Here is a 14993-nt window from a genome sequence, read left to right as displayed (position 1 = left end):
CAGCTAGTCCTGACAGCCATCTCTGCCCAGGGAGAAGTGGGCTGTGGAGGAAGCAGGCACAGCAGAGTGCCTCTGCTTCTGGGAGGGAAGCTTGGAGCGGGTGCCGTTAGGTCTACTTAAAATAGTGAGGAACAGGGAGAAAAGGAGGGGCTTAGAAAAAAGTGATGTGCTGTGTAGGGTTTTGACCTTTGTGCACCTGCGTTTTCTTTTTCAGGTTACCCCAAGTCACCACCTGTAGCCTCCCCAGGTACGTCAGCCAGGCGGCCAAGGCGAGTTGTCCTTGGCAGCCCCCGTCCCTCCCCTACTTCCCCACTCTGGGCCATTAGCACGGCTGGAGCCTGCAGCGCAGCCCTTCCCCGCCGCCAGCCGGGGCACAGGGCCTCTGAGGACTCAGGCCCCCCAAGTTTGCTCCTCAGAGAGGGTGTAAGTCCTGCCCGAGACAAGGAATTCCCCTCCGACGTCACCCCAGCTCGTGGAGTTTCCCGAGGGCCACAGGGTGGGCCTCTGCCGGGCGTGGCCTTGAGCAGCTTCCTGGAAGTCTGGGCTTCACTGGCTCTTCAATAAGGGAGCAACTTCATAGATTATTCCCATCACCCACTACTTGCCCAGCCCTGTCCCCCAACACACCCCTCCGCACCTGTGTAACACGGCACCGCGCACACGCAGAGCCCCTGGAACACGCAGCCCCATGCATGTGCACTCCCAGCAAGTCCCTGCCCGAGCCCCCGGCCTCCTGTACATCTGACCCGGACACCTTCAGGCCCTGGTTTGGGGGTCGGGGTGGGGTGCCCACGTTGAGGTGAATGAAAGGGCGAGGCTGCCTCTGGGGACCCGCACCCAGGCCTTGGCTTGGGGCCTGACCACATGCCTGTCCTCTCTCCGCCCAGGGGTTCCAGTGCCATCTCTGGTGTCCTTCTCTGCCGGCCTCACCCAGAAGCCTTTCCCCAGCGATGCGGGAGTCGTCCTGTTTAACAAAGTGCTGGTGAATGACGGGGACGTGTATGACCCCAGCACCGGTGAGTTCTTGCGCGCACACGGCCTGGCGGTGGGTGGGGGTGGTCGCGGGACGGTGCCCAGCCCTGAGGTCGGCCCAGTGGCGCTGGGGATTCTTGGGGTGCAGGGAGGTTGTCAGGAGGGCCCCTCCCAGCTGCCCCTCTTTCTCCAACTGTCATCCTGACACCACACTCCTCCCCGCCTCCCGCAGCATCCCTGGTCTCCCAGGAACTGAGCCCCAGACGGGCCAGTGTTCTCTGCGAAGCTAGTGGGGACGGGAGGCGGTCAGCTTCCCACCAGCCCCCAGGCTGCTGTCCTCAGCAGGCAGACCCTTCCTGCCAGGCCTGACACAGGTGTCTGCAGGAGGAGGGACAGGGCCCCACTGACCTGCTGAGGTCCCCAGGCCCACGGGCAGCCCCCAGGGAAGAGTGGCTCCAGGGGCCCGGGCTGGAGGCGGGGCGGCGTGCGTGGTGGCTGGGACTCTGCAAGGCCCCTGGAGACAGGCAGAGATGTGAGCTTTGCCAAGGCATCAGCCAGGTCCTCAGGTTGGAGCGAGGCCCTGCTGCAGAGCCAGGAGAAATGGAGCTCCTGGCCCTGGGCCCCCTGGAGTGAAGCCGTATTGCCATTATTTCTAACCCTTTCCTGAGGCCGGGGGTGTGCAGGGTGGCTTCGCTTTCTGCTCCAGCCTGGCTTCCCGCGGCGACTCTCGCCATGCGGCCTGGGTTGTGGGGACAGCATGTCTGCTCCGATGGGTCAGGTGATCGCTGCAAGCAGGGATGGCAACCTCCGTTTCTCTTGTGTTCCCAGGATGCCCAGAAACATCCTCTCTCCCGCAGGTCAGGTCTTCAGTAAAGAGAGTTTGGGGGAACCCTGAGCCCAGTCACAGGCCATGTGCCCAGAGTGCTGGGGCCCAGTCTGTCCCTGGGGCTTTAAATTACAAGCTGGGGAGGGGAGCTGGCTGGCCTGGCAGGTTTCATGGAGGTTAAAGACGCAGGCTCCTTGGGTTCCATCTTGGCTCTTGGCCTGTGGTCAGTGGCCCAAGTCTAGTCCCCTCCTGAACCCTGGGCACTGGCCACTCCTGAAAGTATTTGGTCTGAGCTCCAACTTTGAGCTCTGGGGCCACTTGCAGCTGCTGTGCAAATGGACATCTGCAGACCTTCCCTCCCCCTCTGACCATGCCCTGCCTCCCCAGCCCCAGAACGTGCGGGTCATCGGCTAAGTGCCAGCAATGTTCTGGCTGTGCCTGGACCCTGGTCCAGCAGGGAGACTGGCTCTTCCACGCAAGGAGGCCAGCTGTGGCTACGTATTTGGTTCAGTCTCTTCCTGCGTTAGTGACAGGTGTTGTGGGGGTGTTTTGGGTCTTGCCTCCTCAGAAAATGGCAATGGTGTTTTGTGGCTATTGTGCCCGTGAGGCCGATTCTAAGTCGGCCTTGGAGTGCTTTCAGGGATGGAGAAAACTCTCCAGAGGTGACCAGGAAGGGGGAGCTGCTTCCTCCCCACAGGACCTTAGGTGAGGCGGGAACAGGCCTGCGTGCGCAGTAAGAAGCCAGTTTGTCCTCGGGCTGCTGCTGGGCCTGTGCGAGTTACTAATTTAATTATACCAAATCCCGGGGCTCCTGCCGCACCTGGCCTCTACTGGGTGTTCCATGCAGGAGACAGAGGGTCTTGTGTGGGGGCTGGCTCAGTGGCAAGGAGCAGCATGGCTTTGGATAAAAAGGGGCTGTGTCCCCCTGAGCTGGCCGGCCTTCTGTGGGGAGGGGACCAGGGCTTTGAGCCCAGAATGGGTGATCCTGGGCCAACCCAGGTGGCTGGTCTGCCTTCAGCCCGGTAAAGTGACGCCCTGTCGCCGGGGGCTGGGATGGTGTCACGTGCACACAGGTGTCTCCTTCCGTCTCCACCCCAGGGATCTTCACGGCTCCGTACGACGGGCGCTACCTGATCACGGCCACCCTCACTCCCGAGAGGGACGCGTACGTGGAAGCCGTCCTGTCGGTGTCCAACGCCAGCGTGGCGCAGCTGCACACGGCCGGCTACCGCAGGGAGTTCCTGGAGTACCACCGGCCGCCGGGGGCCCTGCACACCTGTGGGGGCCCGGGGGCCTTCCACCTCGTCGTGCACCTGAAGGCGGGCGATGGCGTCAACATCGTGGTGACGGGCGGCAGGCTGGCTCACACGGACTTCGACGAAATGTACTCCACGTTCAGCGGGGTTTTCCTGTACCCTTTCCTTTCCCACCTCTGAGGTGGGAGGAGGGAAGGGCGACAGCGGTAAGAAGTCGGAAGCTTTAATATATTGCATTTTTGTGCGGACCTGGGGCCCAGGTCTAGTTTTCTGCAGTTCCCTCCTCCCCCGAAAGAAAGGCTGCTCCCAGCTGCGGAGGAGCTGCGGGGCACGCGGGGCTCCTGATGCTGCTCCGACCCCACAGCCGGGAGCCCGCCCTCCCGTGTCTCCGGGTCCGCCTGTGACCTCTGGTCCGGGGGCTGGGGCTGGGCCAACCGCGGGGGGCTCAAACAGCGGTGGCGGCCCGGGGGACCAACCTGCCGGTGGAGGAGGAGGAGCTGCCGGGTCCTGCCCGAGAGGAGGCCGGCCGGCCAGAACTGGTCCCCATGGCCACAGTCTTTACTGGAGCAGAACTTTGTCCTCCTCGACCATGCGTGCAGGAGGAGTGTAAACACTGAAGTGGCTAGTGCCACCACAGACCTAGGGTGACTGGGCTGCCCCAGGTCTGGCTCCCCCAGCTTCCCCCTCCCTCCCTTCCCCCGTGTCTGCCCGGCTGTGAGGGACGCGGGAGAGACTTTATGTGGCTTGTTGAGCTCCTTGAATGACATGTACGACTTTAGCGCAAAGACAGGGAGTGTCAATAAAGATGTGAAACCACTTCAAGTTGCTGCAGTCTGGTGCCTTATGGATCAAGGGGCTATTCCTGAAAAGCAAACTGCAGAAGGTAAATGACTTTTTCTAATGGCTGTAGAAAGTAAGTTTGAATAAATTAACCTCAACCACGTAACTGTCAGGTCTCAGCATCCAGGCTGTATGTACACTTGGGGTCTTGGGTCTTGTTTCTGGCCTGTGAAGACAGAGCAGATGTGCTTGGCGCTCAGAGCCCCATGTGAGCCCCACAGCTGAAAGGGGGGGCCCCTCCCGGGGACGCTAGAAGTTAATCAGCAGCTGCCTCACTCACCGCACACGCAGCTCTAAGAACACGAGGTCCCAGGCAACAGGAGGCCCAGCACAAAGCTGGTCACACACTGAAAGCTGAGCTCGTCTGAGGAATCTTCCCACGGAGAGCACGCGCTGCTCCAGGGAAGCCCGGCACCTCCCTGTCACCAGCGGCTGCTCCAGGCGGTCCTCGCTGGTCAGGCTGGTAAAATCCGTTGGCCAATCAAGTCCCCCAGACCCCAGGGAAAGATGGGGACGAGAAAAACCAGTTTCCTCGGCCTGAATCAAGCCACTAAGATACTCTTAGGCTGTAAAAGGTTAAAAAAAAAAGAAAAAAATGCTTTTGAATTTCCAGGACGGCATGCGAATGAGATGAGTGGGTGGCCACTGGACCCTGCAGAGAGGAGCCGCCTTCCTCAGCCCTCCCCGGCTGCGGAGGAGCAAGAACCCGAGGTTTGTTGTTTCAGCATTTTCAAGCCTGGGCCTCTCGGTCCAGGGCACGGGGGAGGGGGCGGCATTCTCACCCCGTCTCTACAGCGGGGGAGCTGGCTCATGGTGGCGGTTACTGTCGCTGGCTTCCGGGAGGTGACTCATGGGAAAAGCCCCGGTGTAGGGGCTCAGCACCAGGAAAACCCAGCTGGCACGTGCACCTGCGTCTGCCTGCTCCCCCGGCACCCGGTTAGGGACCCTACCCAGGGCCAGAGGGGGCACGTGCTCCAGAGCCCGACAGGCTGGGACAGACAGAAGGTAGCGTCCCCTTCCTCGACTCCACAGACTGTGTCCTGGAGCACCGTGTCAGATGTGGTCCTCCTCAGAAGTGCACCCTGACTCGCACACTTTAAGAGGAATTTCGGCTCTGCGTATCCAAGACAGACACAGGAGACTAGCTGCAGCAGGCCCTGCTCTGACTACAAGATAGAACAGGATGAAGGCTGGATCGTGGCTCATCAGGAGTCAGCCTCTTGAGAAGGGGAAGAAAGAAAAGCGCAAGGTGGGCTGAGCGAGCCCCGGAGCAGCTCCGTCCAGAAGTTGGCAGCCCAGTGCCGTGTGCCTGAGGGTGAGACGTGGAGCCAGGCCCTGGGGCTCGAGCACAAGGTTACGAACCCTGAAATCACGGAGCTGCTGAGAAAACGGCCGGGAGCTGCTTGAGACAGAGTACCATCGGGTACCATCAGCAAATGGCCTCATTTAAATAACGAGAAATAACAAAACCATACCAGCAATGAAGACTGCAAGTCTATGCAAACTGCGTTTGAAATGATTCCCAGGTTAGTGCACTGACCTTCCTCAGCGACCCTCCCATCTTCTGAACAGTTTCTCACAACCTGCAGTTTGAAAGGAGTGTCTGTGGTCAGACACAGCCACGTCCACACCTGTAGTTCTGCAATGCTACTTTGCACGTGTCCACATCCACTTCCCAACCCACGTGCAGTCTTCCCGTCCCACCAAGGGGGAGGACACACGGCGCATCTACGAGGCGCAGGGTGCAGCGGGAGGACGCCGCGGGGACAGGCCCTCCCTGAAGCACATGGAGCTGTTTCCTGATACTGAGCTCTTCCTTTCTGTTCCCAAAGTTCAGCCCGAAGAGCCGTGGCTCCCTTCACCCCGACCCGCTGTCCCCGCCCAGCCATCATGTGACAAACACACACAGAATCTTTCCACCCTCGGGGGCGCACACTCAAGAGGCTGTGGGGCCACTGTGTTCTGCACATGCAGCATCTGGGGGCTCAGCTGCTGAGGGGGTAAAAGATACCCATTTAAGTAACACGTAGGATGCAGGTTTTGATCTGGGATCACTCTGACTCTCCTAAAAGCTGATGAGAACACCAGGATGGTGAAGCAGTGTTCACCCAGAGGGACGGTTTGGTGCGGGGTGGGGAGGCCAGGGCTCTGAGACGAGTCTCGGGACCCCCGCAGGGCGGAGGGGTGAAGCAGCCCCAGGCCCGAGCGAGACCCCGCCAGGAACTCCATATGGATGAAGAACGACTCACTCCCTGGAGGAACCTACAAAGCAAGAGAGGTTAGTTCCTATGGGTGGAGCCTCACTTTTGGAGTCAGGTTTTATAAAAACAAGCACCAAAAAGAAGTGCTTTCTGTGCACAAACTTAAGTGTCAGCAGAGGTCAAAATGCTAATTTATGGAAATTATCAAATTCTGGCAGGAGTACAGAGAAAACGATTCAAATGTCCTGTGAAGGAGAGTCAGATGCATCCAGTTTACGTTTGTTTATTGTTGTAACATTTTGTTTTGAACATCAAACACTGCACCAAAATATGAGCCATTTATCTTGACAGCTGTCTTTGCCATAAACTAAGTACTGAACTGATGTTTACAATTAATTTCTGACAACTTAAAATGTATTAGTGGCATTGCTAATAATTAAACATCATAGACTGAATGTAATGATCAAATTAAAAGAGTAACGTTTCTCCTTCCCTTTCTTACCTTGAAAACAAACCAAAAAAGTAGTTTTCACCAGGGAAGAGCACTTACTTGAAACACAAGCTCAACTTTAACCAGTCTCATTAAACCCAGCGTTCTCTGAAACGGGAAAATGAGGCTCCCCAGAGCAACTCCGGAGGATACCTGAAAGGATGACAAACTCCCCGGGAGAGTCCGTTTTCACCAACTTGCAAAAAAAAAAAAAAAAAAAAAATTTCCTCTCTGCCTGTTTCTCCAGGTCTCCCGCACCGCCAGCCCGTGTGCAGTTGAGGGCACGACCGCTGGCCGGGCATCAAGCTGGCCGCCACTCCCAGATTGTCAGCAGCTTTCCTTCCAGGACGTCACACTAGTGAGTTTTTCCTTTTTCCAACTGAAAACTATGCAGATGTTTGAAAGCACCGCGAACGCGGTCTTCCCACTAGGGGCGGAGCCCGCGTGCTCCAGGCCCCACGTGTATTCCTAAGCCCGCAGAGATGCGGGTGTGACACCACGGCCGTGCCAGCCTCAGCACGAGGACACCAGGGCAGGTATTAAAGTCTGGTTGGGCTGGAAAGAGGGAAAAGGGCCACGGCCATTTCAGCAGCAGAGCAACGGGGAGAGTGACGCCGACGAGCCCCGTCCACCGGGGCTCCCCGGGACGCGGCCCAGGGCGAGCGCAGGGGCCCCCACTCCTTCGCTCACCCCGCGATGGGGTCTGTGTACACACACTGAGGGCATCTCTCTTTCACAGAAAGAACAAATGTCATTTGTACCAAATGGCAATGGGTTTTCAGCACAAACTTACTACTTTCACAACACTATCGTCATAGTGATCACCTACTTTCCGCAAGAGGGACTCCTTTAAATAAGGAAGAAAAAAAAAAAAGACTGTTAATTAGCATATGTACTGGCTAGATCCACCTGCAGCAACAAAGTGACCAAGTCCAGAGCTGATGGTCAGCAGGCTGCAGGCTCGGCCCCCCTGCGCAGGGCCGGGAGACCTGGGTTCCCAGGCCCCACCCTCCAGAAGATGCCCCCGTGTCCAGAGGGACCACCTTAGCAGGAAAGAGACCGTCTCATGGGGACTCTTCAAAGGACAACCAACCAACCAAGGACTATGGAAGGTGCGTGCGCGCACTCTCCATCCTGCTCACAGGCCAGGAAGCCCCATGAAGCTCAGGGTAAGTGCCTAAAACGGATGGGGTGAAGGCAGGCCGACGGTGTCCAGGAGGTGAAGTAACCGCAGGGCCGCCGTGCTAGGAATTCATTTCACTAACTCGGCAGAGCATCACAGAAACATAACGTGGTCTCCCTGACCTACTGGACACAAACTTTCAAAAGGATGAGTCCCTGAACTACGCACGGTGGGAAGATTTGCACCGGAGGAAGCATGTGTGGTTCCTCCTCTGGGAACAGGCGTTTCCAGGCTCAACCACTGCAAACTGTGTTCGGGGGACTTTGCCACTGTCCGTGTCCAACAGCACAAGGGAAAACGGCTGAACTGAGTCGGACACTTTCAACTCTCCAATCTGGAAAGATGACCACCTCCATTTCTCCACCTCTAGATCAGTGTTATTTATTTTGGTGGCGCCAACTGCAGTGTGGAGTGCCCCCCCAACACAAGCACAGGGCAAGTGAGGGGACGGGAGCCGGGGGTCTGGGTCTGCACCGCAGTGTGGCCATGCACCCTGTGCTTGGGTCTCGCCCGGCGCAGGGCTGTGGGGGGTCATTTTCAGTCCTCCAAGAGCCTCCTCTCTAATGTTGCTCCTGATTTTAACATTTTAACCAGCCTCACCCCTGTAAGCCTGTGCTTACAGCTCTGGAGGGACTCAGGACAGAGCCCTTCCCTGGGGCCGTCTGCTGGGCTGACACACTCATTACAAGACACTGAGCTGCTGACAAAGGGACGGAGAAAAGGACCCTTCCCAGGACCCGTCACAAGTGCACACCTGCGCTTCCAAGGCTACCTTGGAAGCAGAGCTGTTGCTCGTTGTTTAACCACCTGCTCCTGCAGGGCTGCCAGGGCCGCCCTTACGGACACATCCTGCGAGACCCGCTCCTTCCAGCTGCTCCAAGACACGACACAACACTCCAGGGCCCCCCCCCTGGAGTGGTCGCTGGGGAGAAGGCAGTGATCTAAGGGCCTTGTCTTCCCCAGAAGCCCATGACGGTCGCTCTGTTTCTGCGGAGCAGGGAGGGAGGAGCCCACAAAAGAAATGTCGGTTCGGACCAGCCTAAGTGGACCCTGATCCCCTGAAGAAGGCCCTCAGTTCAGAGAGAAACACTCTCAGCCGCCCAGGGGGAATTTAACACTTTACTTTGTGCAAGTTTTGGTCCAGTCTTAGCTGCTGCTTCCTTCCTGGTAAATTCTGCAGTGAAAAGAGCACCCAGCACACCACTCGACTCCGTGTGGGAGAGGACCAGCCAGCGACAGGAGCCAGGCCTCCAGCCTCAGGTCTGAGTGCCCCTCCCTGCTCTGGCCCGGGCACCAAACAGCGGCCCTGCCCAACCTGGAAGGGTGAGGAGGAGGGCAGCTCCAGCTCCAGCTCCAGCTCCAGCTCCAGCTCCAGGAGCTCCCGGGTCCCCGCCAGTGCCCGACTGTCAACGCGTCTTGTCCCACACCTGTGGCTGGGAGGGAGCCCCGAGTCCTCTGTCCAGCAGAAAGGCCGGTCCCCTCCGCCTGCTGCGAAGTGAGCAACGGAGAGCCTCCCGCTGGGTGCTGCCTCAGGCCAGCTCGTCCAGGTCCACCTCGGGGATCGGGTCCCGCCAGTAGCAGAAGGAGCTGAACTCCGGGCATGCAAAGGCGGAATTCTGTTCCTTACTGAGAAGTGGGAACACGTGCTCCACCAGCTCGCTCAGTCTGTGGTACCTGGGAGGGGGTTTGGGGAAGGAACGCACAAATCGTTACTTGGCAGTTGACCTGAGAGCACCAGACAACGGGCTGGGAACCCGGTTACTCAGAGTCCTCAGACTGGAGGATCCCTCCTTCCCAGGGCCCAGCCACCCTCCTCAAAGTCCAGGAGACCCGGTAATCGCATAAATAGCTCCTGGGGAGGAGAGGACAGCCTGGCAGAGGGGAAAGCCTGCACAGGCAGGTGCGGCTGGTACCCACTCCCCGGCTGCCAGAGGTGAGGACGCACTTACGATGATTTGTTTCCTTTGGTCCTTTCCTGTATCAGTTCGCCCTTGGGGTTCACGGTGAATATCCTGCAGTCTGGAACTCCAACTTGCATGTAAGCGTAGACATCCTGCAGCCAAAGACATCGAGCGCTGATCACAGAGAGGAGAGAGGAGCAGATGCTCCTCCAGCCCCCTGGGAGCCAGAAGCAGCACATAAACAGAAGACCATGTATGGAAAACGAGGAGCTGGAAAACCCAGTGCAGCTTTGCCACTGAAGCCGAGCTTTCAACAAACACACGCTAAGGAGTGGAGCCAAGCCCAGGGGGAGCTCAGGAAGTCAGAAAACGTGGGCGCCAAGAAGACGCCAGGGGCCCTGGAGCAGGGGAGGGGAGCGTTAATGAAGGGGGCACTCGTGCCCTGGTTCTGCGGCGGATCCGAGACTCGGCTTAGAGTCCTTAGAACATGAGCCAGAACCGCCTGGGGAAATGGAACTGAAGCCAGAGAGACAGAGAAAGCCCCTTCGTCACCTGGGCAGACCTCCGCCAACAGGACATCCCCCTGCTGGGAAATTCACAGCAGATCAAGTGAAAACCCATTTAGCAAGAGACATTCATTGTACTTATACGACTGGTCTGAGAATCACGACGTGGCTCTACCCTGGGAGTACAGGCTGGGTGTGGCCCACCACACCGGAACGTGCCGCAGGACACTCACATTTGGACGGTTTCCAAAGGCAGCATAGAAGGGCTGCTTGGACGGGGCAAACAGATTCTTGATATCATTCAGACACTCAATTTTGAACTTCTCTGGTTTCTTTTCTATTACTTCCCTAGGGGGAAAAATACAAGCATAATCACCAAATCAAAAATGGAAGTTGTCCCTGGTGTGCGGTCCTGAAAGACGTCAGCGCTCAACCACCTGATCGTTTTAATCCTTCGTAACTGTTATTTTTCTTTCTCCTCCTTTGCCGACCTGACTTCCCTCGGCCGTGTCTGACACAGACCAGGTGAGCTGTGCGCGAGGCAGAGCGCCATGCGAGACACAGGAGCTCTGAAACAGCGCGGTCTGCCGAGGACACGGACGCACACGCACACGCACGCGCGGACAGAGGCACCTGTGGAAGGCGGAGAACAGGCTGCTGGGCGACAGCATCAGGGGGCCCCGGGGCAGGATGGTGCCCTTGTCGTTGACCCAGTGCAGGTACCCGCGGGTCATGTCGGCCATGCCGATGGCGCGGGCGGAGCAGTACAGGAACTTGTAGCCGTTCCTGGAAGAGAAGGCAGCCTGTTGAGCCCCAGTGCTTTGGCTAAAGGGGGAAAAATGCATTTTTCTTTTAAAGGGTCCAAATAAAGTTCCTCTCATTTACTGTGAAAATCTAATTCCTAAATTTAACAGGAAAATCGTTAGAATTATAAAGGTCTCACCAGTCCATGAAAACACCATGGGGAAAAAAATGGTGGTATTGTAACCAGGTCTTAAGCTAATTTACTAGTAATGCTGCGTCTTCAAGAACCTTGTCCATGAAAGCCAGGTGCGGAACAAAAATGTCGGGCTATCTTTACATGATCTGCTATAAATGAAAGATACAAATGATCTTATTCATAAAGACAAATTTCCAGACGGCAAATCATTCTATGAAAAGAGGAGCAGAACTTTCCCCAGGTAACTGAAACATGCATAATTTTCATACGGTGTATGATGTTCTCAACTAGCGCTTAAGATGCTGTAATTCTGCGGATCTAAGTTACATGTATTAGGATCCCGCAAAGGCCACGGTGCCGTTTCCTCACAGGAAGTACTGACCGAGAGGAAGGACCCCAAGGTAAACGGTTTCCCTCGTGCATGTATTACCTACTTGAAGAAATACAAAGAAAAATACTTAACTAAAAAAATGAAAATTGGCTCTTGTTAAATTACAGCTAAAAACTCAATTACAGCGGTAGACACAGGGAGGGCAGCGTTGTGACAATGAGACGATGGGGGTTACACGTGGGAGGTATCGCCAGGCGTACGCTCGTGCTCCATGGATGGGGGCTCACACTTTTCCCTGCGTGAGGCTCTGAAATAGCCTGATGAATGCTATTTCTCTGTAGTTCTTAAAGGAAAAGTCTAGCTCACTAGACCCGTGGTCGGGACACCTACTCATTGATGGAATGGTAGAGCTTCGCAATCCCCTGATGAGTCCAGTCCTTCCCCAGCTGTGGAAGGATCTGTCCCAGAGCATCAGACCTAAGCGGGCAGAAAGCGAGAAAGGTATCAGGAATTGAGCATACAAAGCCTGTGTCTTCCTGTTCAGTTAAATACCAGCTGCCAGCAGCCACCAGGTTTGGGGAGAGGGGCAGAGGCGGCTTCGCTGGCCTGTGTGACAGGCCAGTAAGTACACCAGCCAGTCTGATTCCAAACGTGGGATCAGACACGGGAGCCAGATGCCCATTTTCAGAGACAATTTACAACCACACGTCCCCTTTTTTTCCTCCCAAATATCAACAGCTTCTCCCTCCCCGACCCAAGCCAGAATCTGGAGACCAATAACTAAGTCCTTCCGAAGTTATTTCTGATGTTACATCGGTGCGGCCCCACCCATCTCCTCCAACCGTACAATGACTGTGGACCACAATGAGGGCGCCTCAGCACAAACAGTGTAAAAACCCTCCCCGATGGCGGCCAGGTGTGGCCCCCCGCCCCCCACGCTGCGCTGGGCTGTCCCCGCCACCCCAGGCTCCCGCGCACTTGGTTATTGTGCCGTCGATGTCGGAAATGACGATCTTGTCGTTCCAGTCCCACAGGTAAATGGTGCCTGCGCAGCGGCAGGTACCCTGATACTGGGTCGTAATACTGAACACGACGTCGTTGGGGCCATCTTGGAGCTTCAGTTTTGCCTTTTATAAAAAGTGTAAGAATAAACAAAATTAGAGACGGAGAGTGAAAATTAATGGCACATTGCTTTGATGGAATTACATGCAACAATTAAGTCACATCTGCCAACAACATGTGGTCAGAGAGATGGCTGGAGATACGTTAAGCGAGAAAGGATCCTAATCTCTACAACACAAAATGTATGTGTGTGCGTCAACACATGAAGAAATACAGAAACACAGTAACTGTTTAAAAAAAAAAGGAAAGAAGAAAAAAAAAACAGCTGAAAACACCCTTTTGGAACAGAACCCGGACAAGTCACAAACCACCGCCAGCGTTTCAGGACTCCAGCTCAGGGCAGGGCAGGGGCTCAGGCGAGGTGGGCTGAGCGGCCGCCGCCCGGACAGTGTGTCAGGTGCCAGGGACCCTGAGCCCCCAACACACAAACCGCTCTGCTCTTCCCCTGCACCTGGGGCACAGTGAGACCACTTCATACAGAAATGGATAAGAGTCAGGGGGCAGGAAACTAAATAAGGAAATGTCACTTCTTTATGGTTGTGGCTTGTAAGAGACAGCCTGCGGCCCAGTGCCAGGCTGGATGTAAGATTCATCTGGGAAACAGGCTGAAAACACTGCTTTCCCGGTTCACTCCCAGAGACTGGAGTGGGCGGCCTGGGGGCAGGTGGGGGGGAATGTCCCAGGCTCCCCAGGTGGTCCCGGGCGAGGGGGCCGCCTTCCTGCTGCGTGACTGGGCGTCCGCAGGACCACACACGGTGCGGTGTGTGGGAGACGTGAGATCGTGGACAGGAGACAGAAAACGCCCAACGGTGACTGAGCTAACGCGGCTGCGGCCACGCGTGTCGCACACAACTCACGATCTGGTCCGATGAGAGGCGGAGAGACTTCTTATAGGACGTGGTGCTGCCGTGGCTTGGGGGCTCTGCGGGGAGGGGGTCCGCTTTGATGGACTCCTCAAGCTCCTGTGACCCCTCGTCACTTGACGAGTCATCCTCGGCTGGCCTGTTCAACATCAACCCGGTTGCCGACGCTAAGTAATGAGGACGCAGCAGGGCGCTGTGTGACTACAGCTTTTCATTTAGGATCAAGAAAAGCGAAAGACCCTAAGTCCATTCTGGAAGAGCCGCGCCCCCAGGCCGTCTCCTCGCCTGCACGTCCCTCCTCCCTCCCACCACTGGCCGGCAGCTCCCTTCTGGCCGTGCCTGGTCATTTTCTGCTACAACCAGTGAATTCTACTCATTCTGCTGACTCTTGTTGAACAAGATGCATTTCAAAAGGTACAAATTATAGAAAATATGAATGCTTATACTGATTTAAAAGACTAACAAGAAAGATTTTAGACACTCCTTTTCAAAGACAAGGGTGAATCAAGAGCAAGAAGAGGAACCCGAGTTAGGGGTGGGAGGAGGGAAGAGGAACCTGGTAAGGGGAAGAAACGCAGACGGCAGAAGCAAGGATGGGGTGTGCTGGGCACCTCCCCTCAGGGCGGCCAGCCCAAACGTCCACGTGGCTACTCCTCCCAAGGCAGGAAACGCGCCCACACAGCTGCCGTGACTGCTACGTCTCCCTGTGCCCCGACAGCTGGGCAGCAGGGGCCCCGGGGACAGCACGCCCAGGACCCCCCGAGATCCCCTCCCCGAAGCCTGCGTTTCACAGGCACCCAAGTCCATGGCCCCAGGAAGGAGTGAGGTATTTGAGGAGCAGAGATGAGTATATTTACTCTAAGCTAATGCTGTTTTTAAAGCAAAGCAGAAGTTATCCTCTTTGAACTGAGCGGCACAATGAAGCCACTTACCGTCATGTGCATGTATAGGAAAAAGACATTTCTGGTTAAGAATTAAACAAAATTGCCCAAATCAACTTGACTGCAGTGGCAGAAGCAGAGGGAGCAAGGGCTGAGCCTGGATGGAACCCCGGGTGCCCCACCTGCCGCTGGCCGGCTCCTGTGCACTCGGCGGCAGGTCACTGGGCGGCGGCACCTCCGACTTCCCCTCTTTGGCCTCTGGCAGCTAGAACAGCAACACAGTAACGACAATGTGCAGGACTCTCCACTAACGAGCAACAATCCGTCAGCAGCTCTCTGGAAATGAGCAGAACTGCTTTCTGAATCCCCACCTGAAAAATGCTTAAGAAACCGACTCTCTCTAGTTTGAGCCAAAGGACAGAAACCCGAGAGAGACGTCACGTGCTGTCTGTGCAAAACTCTGCCACGGCAGTCAGAGGCAAGGCCTGACCACAGCGCACCAGCCCGGGTCTCACAGCCCTCAGGTCCGCGCAGAGGGGACCGGCTCCCCTGCCGCCCGCGTGGGAGGGCGGCAAGCTCTGCTTCTCTCTGGAAGGCAGAGCAGAACAGCTCGGCGGGAAGGGCACCGGCTCCGGAGGTGGACATGAGGTCGAACCCCCGCTCCATTCCTCACCACTTACG

At 56.5% G+C, this 14993-nt stretch overlaps 2 protein-coding genes across 7 annotated transcripts in view; one reads left to right on the top strand and one right to left on the bottom strand.

Moving 5' to 3' along the window:
* Positions 1-3876, top strand: part of EMILIN2 (elastin microfibril interfacer 2) — a 46380-nt gene extending 42504 nt beyond the window's left edge. For both annotated transcript variants that reach the window (XM_074352505.1, XM_074352506.1), the window contains 3 exons: positions 215-247; positions 888-1016; positions 2897-3876. In XM_074352505.1, the coding sequence (XP_074208606.1) occupies positions 215-247; positions 888-1016; positions 2897-3234 (500 nt within the window). In that variant the 3' untranslated portion in view covers positions 3235-3876. The remainder of the gene's footprint in view (positions 1-214; positions 248-887; positions 1017-2896) is intronic.
* A 2486-nt stretch (positions 3877-6362) lies between these two features.
* LPIN2 (lipin 2) overlaps positions 6363-14993 on the bottom strand; it is an 83184-nt gene continuing 74553 nt past the window's right edge. For all 5 annotated transcript variants that reach the window (XM_074352508.1, XM_074352510.1, XM_074352509.1 and 2 more), the window contains 8 exons: positions 14495-14577; positions 13426-13570; positions 12425-12573; positions 11837-11923; positions 10809-10961; positions 10409-10523; positions 9718-9821; positions 6363-9442 (listed from right to left, as the gene is read on the bottom strand). In XM_074352508.1, the coding sequence (XP_074208609.1) occupies positions 9298-9442; positions 9718-9821; positions 10409-10523; positions 10809-10961; positions 11837-11923; positions 12425-12573; positions 13426-13570; positions 14495-14577 (981 nt within the window). In that variant the 3' untranslated portion in view covers positions 6363-9297. The remainder of the gene's footprint in view (positions 9443-9717; positions 9822-10408; positions 10524-10808; positions 10962-11836; positions 11924-12424; positions 12574-13425; positions 13571-14494; positions 14578-14993) is intronic.

The sequence above is a fragment of the Camelus bactrianus genome, chromosome 24 (genome assembly GCF_048773025.1).
Source record: "Camelus bactrianus isolate YW-2024 breed Bactrian camel chromosome 24, ASM4877302v1, whole genome shotgun sequence".
NCBI lineage: Eukaryota > Metazoa > Chordata > Mammalia > Artiodactyla > Camelidae > Camelus > Camelus bactrianus.
The sequence above is the reverse complement of the archived record's forward strand: the minus strand, read 5'-3'. Positions and strand labels throughout refer to the sequence as shown.